The 14,896-nt window shown below is 32.0% G+C and overlaps 1 protein-coding gene across 2 annotated transcripts in view; it reads left to right on the forward strand.

The window, feature by feature from the left end:
* The window catches only part of NIPBL (NIPBL cohesin loading factor), a 197,440-nt gene that overhangs the window by 144,289 nt on the left and 38,255 nt on the right, over window positions 1-14,896 (forward strand). For both annotated transcript variants that reach the window (XM_081232739.1, XM_081232740.1), the window contains exons 23-32: window positions 206-338; window positions 1,392-1,535; window positions 3,695-3,784; window positions 4,877-5,091; window positions 5,203-5,305; window positions 5,923-6,021; window positions 6,123-6,269; window positions 8,506-8,640; window positions 9,405-9,503; window positions 10,335-10,388. In XM_081232739.1, the coding sequence (XP_081088865.1) occupies window positions 206-338; window positions 1,392-1,535; window positions 3,695-3,784; window positions 4,877-5,091; window positions 5,203-5,305; window positions 5,923-6,021; window positions 6,123-6,269; window positions 8,506-8,640; window positions 9,405-9,503; window positions 10,335-10,388 (1,219 nt within the window). The remainder of the gene's footprint in view (window positions 1-205; window positions 339-1,391; window positions 1,536-3,694; window positions 3,785-4,876; window positions 5,092-5,202; window positions 5,306-5,922; window positions 6,022-6,122; window positions 6,270-8,505; window positions 8,641-9,404; window positions 9,504-10,334; window positions 10,389-14,896) is intronic.

Genomic DNA, 14,896 nt, shown 5'->3' on the forward strand with positions numbered 1-14,896 from the left:
TAATGTCAATAAATGAATTCCTTGTAGTAGGGGAAAAAATGAAGATTGAGAAACAGATTCATTTTAAACCATATTTTATTTAATGTACTGTCTTATACCATGTTTAGATATGAGAGAAGAGGAAAACTTAGTTAACAAAGTTTTAGTCATATTGGTGAACATGTCTTCTAAATTCACAGCCTTTCCATTATTTATCTTTGAACAGATGTGGTAGTAAGCAAGGTGAAGAAGATTACAGACCACTATTTGAAAATTTTGTTCAAGACCTTCTTTCAACAGTCAATAAGCCTGAATGGCCAGCTGCTGAACTACTCCTTAGTTTGTTAGGGAGACTGTTGGTAAGAGTATAGCATTTAAAGATTATTAGATTACTAGAAGACAACATAATGAGGATGTACTCTGATTCACAGATGATGAATTCTTTAAAAATGTGTAAGGAAATATGACCATTGCATCTCTATTTTTGCATGTGCATAACTGTACACAATACTGTCAGTACCTTGTAGAAACTTTGAGATGTTGTGACTTTCAGTGCTTTCATTTCATTACATAAGGTAACAGTGCTTTAAAAAACTTTTTTTTGTTGTTGTTTTTTGTTTTGTTTTGTTTTGTTTGGAGGTATTGTTAGTTAAAAGCATCTCAACACTGAGTCATAAGTTATTGTAGTTAATTCATTTCAAAGCATGAAACTGATTAATGTGAACTCTGTCATCTTTAAGAGTATTTCTAAAAACATGACACGTTTTAGTCCTAATGTAATATTGTATTAGGGAAATGCAAAGAAATACTATTGTGATTTTTCTTTTTATCTTTAGACTACATTTGGACTTCTGCAATTGTTACAAAGTTTTGGGGACCTTACTTTTTTGTCAGCTGGAAAACTTAATACTATTCTGAAACCAAGATAATTTTTCATAGGCATCAGAATTCCAGCCTAACAAATTCTTACTCAGTAATAATCCCATTTTATAGAGTTTAGCCTACATTTAAAGAAAGTGACTATGTTCTTCGGAAGGTTTAATTTTATAGATAGATAGATAGATATAGATATAGATATATTCTTTTAATGAAAATGTTAAAAATTCCAGAAGCTCAAAAGGCAATTACTGGGAGTTCCCTGGTGGCCTAGTTGTTAGGATCCTGGGCTTTCACTGCCGTGGCCTGGGTTCAGTCCCTGGTCAGGGAACTAAGATCCCATACACTCTGGGGTGAAACCAAAAAAATAAAATAGAGTAAAAATTTTTAAAAAGTCAATTACTTTGTGGAACAATATCACAGGGGAAAAAAGTGTTTAAATTTCAAATAATACAACATAGATTTGGAATTTATAAGTTGCTATTAAAAATAGTATGAATTGGTTAAATTAAAACAAAATTATTTTTCATGTGTAGGTTCATCAATTCAGTAACAAGTCAACAGAGATGGCTTTAAGAGTGGCATCTCTTGATTACCTTGGAACTGTTGCTGCACGACTGAGGAAAGATGCTGTTACAAGCAAAATGGATCAAGGGTCTATAGAACGAATTTTAAAACAGGTATTGAGATAAAGAAATTGAATTTTGGGGATAAGTAATAGTTAAGTACTTTTTAAAGATATTCTTATGTTAGTGTTGCATTTCATTTTGTAGATTCAGAATAAAATCTTACTCCTAAAAATGGGCTTTTTCAAAAGCTCCACTGAGAAAATTTATACCGTAGGGTGAATTATGTGTAACAGGAACTTTCAGATGATTTATATAATCCTTAATTTACTTTTGGTGAACTACTGTTATGAATGCATGATGCTATTTTCTATTTGGTTTAACAATACCTTTTTTTTTTTTTTTAAACTATGGACGAGATGGTAGTAGTACTAAAAGTTACTTAAGAAAATTGATAGGTAAATAATCTCTAATCCTACCATGCACAATGCACAATGTTTTCATTTTCTTTCTACTCTTTTTTCTTTTTTTAATGTCCATAACCATATCCATTGCTGGCCATGACAAATGCCTCTAATTTTTTTTTCTTGTTACTATACTTTGTATTTTGAAATAATTTTAAACTTACAGAAAAGTTTTAAGAATAGTACAAAAAGCTCCCATTAATCTTTCACCCAGATCCCTTAGTGGTTGACATTTGCTTTATCATTCTTTTTCAAAATATACACGCATGTGTATCTGTATATGCATTTTTATTTTCTTCTGAACCATTTTGAGCAGACAGGATGCCCCCATGACCCCTGAATTTCAAAGTGTGATTCTCTGGACAAGCAGCACCAACTTTTACGTCACCTAGGAACTTGTTAGAAATGCAAATTCTCAGGACTCTCTCTGGAACTACTGAATCAGAAGCTCTGGTGGTGGGGACAAGTAGTCTGGTTTAACAGACCCTCCAGGTGATTCTGTTGAATGCTGAAGTTTGAGAACCACTGCGTTGTGTATGTTTTCTACAAACAAGAACTCTCACTTAAATATCCACAGCACAGCTATGAAAAAGCAAGAAATTACCATTAATATAATACTACCATTTAATGGAATATTACCATTCCTGTCGTATTTGATAGATTATCATTTGTTGCTATCATTATTGTAGCACTCAAATTGAACTAGATTTGACCAGTGGGAGCCCCTTTAAACTGCCTTTTGTATCTTTTTGATATCTTCCCATCTTTCCTAGAGGACTTTGTGGCACAAGATGTTTCAGACTCATCTTTTACTTTCCTTGTGCCAGCCCTGGAATCAGCCATTTCTCCAAGTATTGCTGATTCCTTTCATTGAAGAATGGTAACTAGGTGATTTTCAGTATTTCTGAGAGTAGACCTAGGACCTCTTATTTGCCACATACGGCCATGTATCGTACACTGTAAAACTTGAGGGGAGTGATCCTTGGTAAATATTTTTATGACTCTTATGACATACTTCGAAAAGCCTTTGGAACTTTATAGTGTACTAGTTTACAGTTCCATGACTAATTTCTGAATGTATCCATTTCACTATACTCCAAGAACATAGGTTATTCTAATCTTTGTTTTCTACTTAGATATATTCTAAACCATATATTTGGCATTTCACATGGTAAACCAGAGAATAAGCTACAGACATTAATGTCAACTCAGAGTTAATTTCTGCTTCTGTATTGTTCTTGACAGAACCAAAGACTCAGTCCCTTTCTGATTCTAGGTCAAATGCACAGCTCAAATATACCTACTGTATATTTAATATCCTACATGAAATAAAGTACTATTTTATGTTAATTGCAAATAAAAATATTTCCCTTTCAGAATGTTTTTTTAAAATAATATCCCAAAGACACCTGTAACACATAATAATTCAGACAATAATTAGTTTCCATTTGCTAGATTAAAAGTTTGGAGTTACCGCTTACCAAACAGAAAACTAGTGCTAGGACCTTCCTACCTCTGAAGATTTACATACATGTTGTTCTAATAATTATTATGTCAGCTACTTACGAGCTTCTTTAAAGAAAGTTAACATGTAGTTCATAAAAATAAAGGCTAACCTCAGCTATTAATACACTTCAGCTATCAATATATAATGTTTTTCAAAAATAGTATTCTTCTGTTTCTTCCTATACTTATATTTTTATTTTTATCATTTATCAGATTTTCCCCTCAAATTTGTGTACGCCACTGGATGATTTGTTAAAGAACATTAGTAATATCTGTTTCGTTACCACTTGGTTTATTTTGTAGGTTTCAGGAGGAGAAGATGAAATCCAGCAGTTACAAAAAGCATTGCTTGATTACTTGGATGAAAACACTGAGACTGATCCTTCACTAGTGGTAGGATTCTGTTCTCCCCTTTTTTTGGAGAGTTTACATGTTTGTTTCAAACTTGTTCTGCAAGAAAATTGAGAAGTGTTGTGAAGAGGAAAGTTGTATTGGAATCTTGATTTTTAAAACAGGTGCATGATAGTCTAAACAGAAAATAATGATTATGGAATGATTTTTCTTAAATGGAATTCTGGTACAGATATTGTAGATAGTTTACGAAAATTGTGTGACATGGGAAATATTTGGAAATCTTTCCATAGGTTATCTTTGAGACCAAATGAGATCATTTGTCCAGGTGGTGCATGAGATGATCTGTTAACATATAAAAAGAATATTAGAATTTTACGTCTACATTTATTGTTAGCTATAATCCTTAATTCTGTTTTTTTATAAGGTATCCAGAATATTAGTAAAAGAAGTTTATATGTAAAATTTATACACTATATTGGGGCACTTTTTATTTTTTTTTTAATTGATGGGATATGCATCTAAAGAGGTTGGAGATAACTAAGCTGTTCAGCCAACTACTGCAGGTTTTCAGTCCTTGTGAAAAGGAACAGATTATACAGTGATGTATGTCAATTGGTTCTCAATAAAAGTGAAAAAAACAGGAACAGATTAAAAGGAACAGATTATAGGTGTGCCTTAGTGTTAATGTATTTCAATAATAATTGGCTATGTATTTCTTGAAGACGTAAGGTGAAATTTTGAAAATAACTATAGTCTTCTACCTTCAGCATTTTATCCATGTGTTCTAAACTTTTCTAGTTGACCCATCATCTCTCTAATTTTACTGACTCGTTGTGTGATACCGTCCTTAGTTAAGTAGTTATAGTAGTATTGTAGACTTAATACAGTTGTGTTTATAAAATTATCTTTTGGCATCATTGATATAACTGTTAGGACAAAGTAAAATAATAAGTTTTCTATCATTTAGATATTCTAAATGTTCTGGCTTTCTTAAAATCTGTCTTTATCTGATGGAAGTTTTTTGAAAGTAAACCTTGATATTTGTATTCCTGATTGTGAGCACTTTATCAGTAGGTTGGAAATTTTGTTACTGATTTCATCAAACTCAGATCTCACCAAATTTCTTTCCAGTTTTCTCGTAAATTCTATATAGCCCAGTGGTTCCGTGATACAACTCTGGAAACAGAAAAAGCAATGAAATCACAAAAAGATGAAGAATCATCTGAAGGAACACATCATGCAAAGGAAGTTGAGACAACTGGTCAAATTATGCATCGAGCTGAAAATCGGAAAAAGTTCCTTAGAAGCATTATCAAAACCACACCTTCTCAGTTCAGCACATTAAAGTAAGATCCAAAGTGAAAACATCTTTACTTTTTCAGTTATCTCTTTGATATCTATTTACCTACTTTACAAAATAATTAAATAAATTAAAATTTAATGACTTTTTGTTGCAGGATGAACTCTGATACTGTGGACTATGATGATGCTTGTTTGATTGTTCGATACTTGGCCTCTATGAGGCCGTTTGCCCAGAGCTTTGATATTTATTTGACACAGGTAAACTGGACCAGAATTCCTTATACAATGAAATTAATTTTTCTAATTCTGGTTACTTGCGTTTGAGTAGGATGTCTATCATTATTGAGAACAGATATTTTAAAAAATCATGAAAGTAACATTTGTTTCTGTGTTCCATATTTGTTAAAATATCTTTGTTCTGCATGTCTTTTACCTACTGATTCTTGTTTTACAGATAAATGGATATGTATCTGTATGGTACAGGTAGAGTGATGGTATATAGGTAGAGTGATGGATGTAATAAAAATATTCAATTTCAAGTTATTATTTAAATGACACTAAATATCCTTGATTAAAGTTACAGATAGGAAGGTTTCAGTGGGGCTACAGGTTCTTGCAGATGCAACATAGCAATAAAAAACAGGTTTAATTGAGAATGCCTGGATAAAGGAAAGTCCGTAAAGCATAGAATGCCTTACTATGTTTTAAGTTAAAGCTTTGGATCAGTAAGATAACAGATCTTTTACTCACTTATATAAAAATTAAAGGAAAGTGAGTATGATATTTATTTTAATCTCTTTTCATGTTTTCTTTCTATATTTTGTTAAATGTTATGTGTTCTAAAATTGATGAAAATGTCAATATTTGCTTGGCAGATCCTTCGAGTTCTTGGTGAAAACGCAATTGCCGTTCGAACAAAAGCCATGAAGTGTTTATCTGAGGTTGTTGCTGTAGACCCCAGTATTCTAGCAAGGGTAAAGAGGAGCACAGATGATTCTTTTTATTTGAGTTTTCTATTCAAATTAAGATATTAGTTCTACTTAGTATAAATTACATTTGCTTTATTTTTCTTTAGCTGGATATGCAGCGAGGAGTTCATGGACGATTGATGGATAACTCCACTAGTGTCAGAGAAGCAGCAGTAGAATTACTAGGTCGATTTGTCCTTTGTCGACCTCAGCTTGCTGAGCAGTATTATGATATGCTGATTGAAAGAATATTGGTATGTTTGTTACGTCATTTTTATTGTCATTTATGAGTATAATTTTGCCTTCCTAATGTCACTTTTAAAAATGTTAAGCTAGAAATGTAGATATCAATTATGTATTTATATTACCTAATCTGTAAACTATAGCAACTTTCTAAAGAAGGACATATTTCAAGAGGAGGGCTGCTCAATATTGTAAAACAAATCATTGGCAAAAATTGGATTCCTTTTTACACTTACTCTTGCCTTTTGATTATACCAGTTTACAATGAGTAAATGATAGGAGCTACATGGCATAGTTAAATATTTTGGACAGGAATCTAGAGTAATTATATATGTATATATATAAACAGGAAGAATTGTTTCAGTGAGAACTAGGTATAGAACTTTGGTGTCTGACAGTATTTTTGGCCATTATATATTCACATGTTTCCTTAAAGCTGAATTATGACAAGCTCAGATACCTGCAAGTTAAACAAGAAAGTCATTTGAGTCTTAAGACCAAACTTAATAAACACTGTTCTAAGATATTCTTTTCTTCTATGTCATTGAATTCTTCCCTGGAAAATGAAAGAATGAAAAAATGAAACATTGGCATTACAAAGTATCTGTAGAATTTTCATACCACCCACTGCGGACATATTGACTTCTTCTGTAACTCAACAGAGATGCATTAGGTACAGGATTAGGTATTTCTGAAATGACAAGAGTTTATTTTATCACCTTTAGCCCAGTATTAGAATACAGTGGGACTGAGAGTTACAGATAATTTCATCTTCAGCTAGCATAAAATCTTGATGGAAACAAAGAATTTTAAGGAAAGAGTGGAATAATTTTTTCCATTTTAGTGCCTCACTCTTTTCAAGAGTGAAGGACAAACTCCTCAGGATTTTCAGATATAATGAACTCTGACAGTGTCTGCCTTAGTAATGTATCCTAAAATATTTTCACAATTGCTAAATTGCATAATGGAAATAATTTTACACAATAAGTGTTCAATGCTTTTTATTTATTTTAAAAATGCTTGAATTATGAAAATTTGTAAAGTTAAAGAAAAATAGTACAGTGAACACCCAAGTATCCACCACAATATTTCACCTTTTTTTCTATATATATAGATTAATTTATTTATTTTTGGCTGCGTTGGGTCTTCGTTGCTACACACAGGCTTTCTCTAGCTGTGGCAAGCGGGGGCTACTTTTCATTGCGGTGCGTGGGCTTCTCATTGCAGTGGCTTCTCTTGTTGCAGAGCATGGGCTCTAGGCACATGGGCTTCAGTAGTTGCGGCATGCGGGCTCGGTAGTTGTGGCTCGTGGGCTCTAGAGCACAGGCTCAGTAGTTGTGGCACACAGGCTTAATTGCTCCACAGCATGTGGGATCTTACTGGACCAGGGCTTGAACCTGTGTCCCTTGCTTTGGCAAGCGGATTCTTAACCAGTGCACCACCAGGGAAGTCCCTCATCTCTGTTTTATTTAGAGTATTCTCTAGCTCTTTTTTACACACATCCACATTGACTAATTTAAAAAGGCCAAGCCAGAGACTTCCCTGGCAGTCCAGCGGTTAAGACTTTGTCTTCCAATGCAGGGGTGCAAGTTCCATCCTTGATCAGGGAGCTAAGATCCCACATGCCTTGGAGCCAAAAAACCAAAAGATAAAACAGAAACAATATTGTAACAAATTCAATAAGGAATTTTAAAATGCTCCACATCAAAAAATCTTTTTAAAAAAGGAAAATATCATTAAAAAGTAAATAAATAAAAATAAAATAAAATGGCCAAGCCAATATTGTTATTTCCTCATGGTTTTGTTTCATTTAATCTGTTCCTTTGTTTCTTATATTTACTATAAATCATAATATAGTGACAGTGGTTTGAAAGAGTTAGGTTAAACATTTTTGTTAAATATACTTCATATGCTGTTTAAGCGCCAGACACTGTCCTAAAAGTTTCATGTTTGTTATCCCATTTAATTTTGGCAAGCTTATACTCTAGTCTTGTGTTCAGTGCTATTTTACATTTTTCCATGTATTAGATATTATATTTTAAAAGCAAAGACAACATAATAAAATAACTTAAATTTATAGTAACATTAATAAAAGAGCATATAAAAAGGAAATATATAGACCATGTTTACCATGTTAATAAATAGTGTATATACTGCTTGTTGGTATTTTCTGATTTCATTTTATCAAATTTCACACACCTAAGCATCTCAATTTTTCTGACGTTTAAAATACCTTTCTATTCCTAGGATACTGGTATCAGTGTCCGAAAAAGGGTAATAAAGATTCTAAGAGACATCTGTATTGAACAACCAACATTTCCAAAAATTACAGAAATGTGTGTAAAAATGATTCGCAGAGTGAATGATGAAGAGGGCATTAAGGTGAGATAAAAACGTTGACTACTTTAAAATTCATTTTTTAATTAATGTTTTAGATAATTTAAATGTTTATTTTACATAAATTTTGTTAATTTACATATATATAAACTTTACAAGTGAATCATCATTTTAGATTATAAATTCAAGAAAAAGACATACTTAGGTATTTTTATTTCTATATCTTGCATTAATTAATAAATTCTGATCTTACCCAACCAATTTAGCAATTATAATATTTAATATCATTGTAGAGATTGCATTGTATATAGGAAGTTTATTATCAAATTAAATTTATTTTGATTTTCAAATGGTATGTGCTTGGTTTTCTAAATTAGTAAGTACTTTGTTGAAAGTTTAATCCTGAGTTCATTAGTGAATTTATGTATATATGATTGTCCCTATATTTCTTTTGGGGGTTTTTTTCTTTTGTTTTTTAACAACTTCTCCCCCAAAAGTAGAAAAAAAATGTGTTTTTAGTTTGATTAAAAGCATTTGAATGTGTACTCTCCAGAAGTTCTATACTAGGCATCGTATTACCCATTTAAAATCATTGCCAAGTTGAAAAAGGTTATAATTTTTGTAAGTTAATTGCTGATTTAAAAAAAAAAAACTGAGGATGTCATACCAATAGTTTCTGGTAATTTGTGTTTTGTTTAGTTATTTATAGATTTTTTTTTAATCTGTTTTGGGCTTTAATGAGAATAGGGGGTTACGAATTTTGCCACATTCGTTGTAGTTACTTAGTTTGAAATTTTTCTTTCTTCTAGAAATTAGTAAATGAAACATTCCAAAAACTCTGGTTTACTCCAACTCCACACAATGACAAAGAAGCAATGACAAGGAAAATTTTAAATATCACTGATGTGGTAAGAAGGACTGGAACAAGGGTGGTCCCTGTGGATGCAAACCTCATTGAGGTCTGCCTTGTCTTACAAAGGGAGAGACAATGACAAGATATTTGGTTATTCTCTACTACATCCCTTCCTTTATATTTATGGATGTACTCAAGGGATGCAAGTAAGATGAGAGTGTTGTTTTCACCTAGCCCCACTTTTTGGCATCCACTGAGTTAAAGCGCTGATACTAAAATTCTCCAGATTCTTCCAATGATTGAAAACTGAAAGGGAAAGGAGAAGTGGATAAAAAGATAACAATAACCCATGGATGGCAGCCTGAAATGAGATAGTAATTTCTACCTTTTTCAGAAAACATGAATTAAGATTAGTTTCATTATGTTTAATTATACACATAAGCTACAATTTTTCTTGACCCAGAATACTGTTCATGTTTTGAACATAAGAAATTTTATATTATGGATTACATGATCAACTCTGTTTCACTGATGTCTTTAAATCTTCTATCTCGAAGGAAAATAAGAAGCAAACATTTCCATTTTTATTGTTTTTAGACCTTACAGATTTTTCTGATAGTGTGTGATTCAATAATACCATTCAGAATGTATACCATTTTTAAAATTTCAATGCATTAAACTAATTTCTTGAATGTCTTCTAAGATATTTTTAGAATAAAGTCCTTTAACATGGTAAATTATTGGCTCACTGAAAAAATAGTTTACTCTAAAAATAATTTTTTTAATTTAGGACTTTAGATATTTATATACTTGAGGCTATAGCATAGCAAAAGTATATTTTAAAGTAAATTTCTGACTGATAGTTTCACCATATTTCTCCCCTCAGGTTGCAGCATGCAGAGATACTGGCTATGACTGGTTTGAGCAACTTCTTCAAAATGTGAGTTTTTGTAGACTTTATGATTTAAAAGAAGTTTTTCAGTTATTTTTTAAGTATATACTTTGTGGTAGGGAAAATTTACTTCAATATATTAGGCTGAATGTTTTGGTTAATATCCCTGTTTAATGAATTGTTCAATTGCTTGCTACAAGTAAGTTTTCTAAATCACTAATATTGATATTCTGTCTTCCCATCCTTCTAGATAATTTTTTTATCCCTTTAATCTAGATGATAGACATGAGATCTATAAATAGGTATATAGATTGCATTAAATATATATTTACATTATTTGACATATTATAAAATATGTAGAATTTCCTATAGTAGTACAGGATTAAACCACAATTAGTGTTCTTTAAAAATTTTATAAGTTGAAATATGAATTTTTTTATTTAAGAATTTTCAGATAGATAGAAGTACCCATCACCCAGCTTCAAAAATTGTTAGCACTTTCCTAATATCTTATTTATCTCTATCCCTCCCCCATCTTTTTTTAAAAATTTTTTTTTGGCTGTAATACTTTTAAAGAGAATCCCATACTTTGTATCATTTCACCCATAAATACTTTAGTATTGATCTCTAACAGAAATGACTTTTTAAAAAATAACCAGAATATCTTTATCATCTATATCAAAATAAATCTTAATAAAATTATTTCCTAATATTTAATACCTAGTCGATGTTCACATTTCCCTGATTGTCTCAAAAATGTATTTTTATAGTTGGTTTGCAGTTGCTTTGGTTGACATGACTGTTAAGTCTTAGTCTATAATAGTCAACCCTTCACTCCTTTTTTCATGCCACTTACATGTTTTCCTGTAGAGTGTCCCACATTCTGGATTTCATAGACCTCTTCTTTCTGGTGTCATTTAAGTTGTTCCTCTGTCCACCATTTTTTTCTGTAAACTCTTAAGTTAGATCTAGAGGTTTACTAATACTGAAGTTCAGTTTTAGGAGTATAGACAGAAATACTTCACAGGCAATGGTAAATATTATTGCCTCACATCAAGAGGCACATAATGTTTGCTTGTTACATTTTCAGTGATTTTGATTGCCTGGTACATCTATTATACAGTCTTTCAGGACTGGTTTTAAATGATCATTACGTAGATTCATTATTTTCATTAGAAGTTGCAAAATACTGATTTTTTCTAGTTATTTTATTTATTCCATATTAATTAGCAAGGACTCTTCTTTAAAGAGGAATTTGTCGTAATATTTGGCTACTGTAATATATAGTTTGTACAGGAAGGGCAGGGGAAATACTTTATTCTTTCCATTACTTAATCAAGTTTCAGAATAATGAGTTTTCCTGTCAATATCAGTGTGAACTAAAAGATTTTTGTATCTTTGTATTTTAATTTATTGCAATCATAATTCTTTTTGGAGCTCAAATTGTCCCATCTTTGCCCAGTGGTAGTCCCTTCAAATGGATCTTGTATCTTTTTGGTATAAACTCATTACTCTTTTGTAGCCTGATTACTTTCTGCCTCTACAAGATGCCCTAGACTCAACTTATACATTTTCTGTCCCAAACCTGAAATCAACCGTTTTTCCAAAGAGCCTTGAATCCCTTTGGTGGGAATAATCTGGGTGCTGTGGATGTTCATTACTAACGGGTTATCATAGCTTTGGGGCTTTTCAGAGGATAGAGCTAAAAGATACATATTTCTTAGAAAGAAAAAAATAAATCAAGAATTTATATTGATATTTTTAATTCAAATTTAAGATTATGAGATTCTGCTTCTTTGATTTTATTATTTCCTTTAGGCTAAAAATCTTATTTCCAAGGAAATGGACATAATTTCCTATTTGCTTTGCCCTACTATATTAACAGTAAGATTACTGGATACAGTTTAGGATTTTTTTTGCATTTCTTTTTATCTGTAGCTCACTAAACATATACCATTAAAAGTCTATCATGAAGTAATTTTTTCTGTTCGATTATGTCAACAATTTACTGTCTGTTAAGTCTATTTGTTTACTTTTTTATTTTTAAAAATACTTTTAGTAATAAAACTGTATTTAGCAATTTTTTTTTCTTTTTGCGGTATGCGGGCCTCTCACTGTTGTGGCCTCTCCCGTTGCGGAGCACAGGCTCCAGACGCGCAGGCTCAGCGGCCATGGCTCACAGGCCCAGCCGCTCCGCGGCATGTGGGATCCTCCCAGACCGGGGCACGAACCCGCGTCCCCTGCATCGGCAGGCAGACTCTCAACCACTGCGCCACCAGGGAAACCCTAGCAATATTTTTAACAATCAATCAGAATTATTTCATTGAGACATAATTTACATGCAAAAATTTTCACCAATTTTAGGTGTACATTTTTATTAACTTTAATAATTATTTACAGTGATGTAAAGAATATCACTCTTAAAAGCTTCCTTGTGCCTCTTTGTAGTTTGATCCTCTCCCCTTGGTCCTTGGAAAACACTGATTCACTTTTTGTCACTACAGTTGTCCCTTTTGTAGAATTTCATATCAATAGAATCATACAACATGTAGTCTTTTGTGTTTGACTTCTTTTAACTAGCAGAATGTTGCTGGTGTATTAATGTTTTATTCCTTTTTATTGCTGAGTAGTGTCAATAGTATGGATGTATCATAATTCCTTTATTCACAAATTTATGGACTTTTGGGTTGTTTTCAGTTTGGACTGTTATGAATAATCCTGCTATGAATATTTGTGTGCAAGTTTTTGTGGGGGTAGGTGTTTTCATTTCTCTTGGGTAAATTCCTGTGATCGTAATTGTTGGGTCATGTGGTGAGTGAGAAACTGCCAAGCTGTTTTTCCAAAATGGCTGAACCATTTTGCATTTCCACCAGCAATATTCCAGTTGCTCCACATCCTCAGTACTTGGTATTGTCATTCTTTTTAACTTTAGCCCTCTGGTAGTATGTAGTAATATGTTGCTTTTAAAAATTTTTTAAGATGCCTTTTTTAAACATCTTCATGGTATTTGCCTCTGTTATCCAGTCTGTAATATCTTGGACTCTCTTCATCAATCATCTTCCATTTTATAATTTTACATGATATATTTGACATCCTTTCCCTCCTAAGTCACATAATTAGCTCTATATTATAGAGCCTTATGACCATCTTAGTTATATTTATGTCAGCCATTCCAAAGGGGGCATAATAATTTCTAGAAAGCTCTACAACAATGTTTCATGTGATAATTGTAATAAATGTTAAAGTAAGAATTAAGTATAGCTATCAGAAATGTCATTAGTTAGTATTAATAAAAAGAATCTAAGATAATATCCCTATGTGTTATTAGCAAGTTGGAAGTAGAAAAGAGAACACTAGATTTATAACCTCTTAGCAGTAGTTTTATATTCTTTATATCTTTACTCTCTAGTCCACTTTTAGTTCATTGCTTTCTGTTGCTCCCTATTCATTGCTTTCCTACTTTAGTTTCTGCCAACAATTTAGTTTACCAAAATGACATTGTGACTTTCTGATACAGTCATTAGACCAGCAGAGTTTAGTTTAATGAAATAAAGAAAACTAAAAAATATTTATATAAATACATCTGATGGAGATATAACCAGTCTTAGCAGTTGTAACAGCACTGTGCATAAATTTTAAGAGAAGCTGGGAAGGATACAAAGAAGAGACTACTGGAATTGTTTGAAATTCTTGAATCAAAAATAATTAGCACCCTTACTGTTTCCACATGGATTCATGTACACACATTCCATTCTGTCCAATTTCAGATATTTCTCATTATTATTTTTATGTTGGGTCGGCTTTGTATAAATCAGTGATTCCCAATTCATGGAATATGATTTCCTAGGGAAACTTGAAGTACTGCATGAAATAGTTTCATATTTACACAGGCATCAAACTCTGTCCACTAAACTACATATACACATTTTGTAAATGTATGGAAATTCAATTCCCTTATAACTTAATGAATTCATAGCTTTTTTGTGATTTTTTTCAGTAGTATGTGAAAGAAAAAGTTCTATCATGAAAGTCCTTACATTTTTTTTATTTCTAAAAAGTGGTTCAGTTAATTTAAACCACTATCATAGCCTATGGTGGGTACACAAAATTAATTTTACAGAGCCACTCATTGTCATCGCTTATGATCTAAGACTACAGCCTTTTTTTTAGTTTACAAGAAAATGCAGGCAATGAAAAAACTTGAATAAACTATATTTCATCTGTTCCTGGCCTTTGTAGTCCAGAACAAGATCTACTTCTTGAAGTTTACAATCAAATACTCTTATTGCCATCAATCAGTGAATGAATAGAGAAACCGATATATCCATACAATTTGATAGTGCTCCACATCTTAAAGGAACAGACTGCTGATACATACAGCAACATAGACGGTTAATGAAAACACTGCAGAATGAAGGAAGCCTTACACAGAGGAGTACATACTCTGATTCCATTTATGTGAAGTTCGAGGAGTGACAAAACTAATCTGTATTGGAAAAAATCAGAGGAGTGATTGCAGGGGGCCAGGGATTGACTCAGAAGGGACATGTATTAGT

This window comes from Mesoplodon bidens (assembly GCF_964165515.1).
Source record: "Mesoplodon bidens genome assembly, chromosome: 4".
In the NCBI taxonomy this organism is placed as follows: domain Eukaryota; kingdom Metazoa; phylum Chordata; class Mammalia; order Artiodactyla; family Ziphiidae; genus Mesoplodon; species Mesoplodon bidens.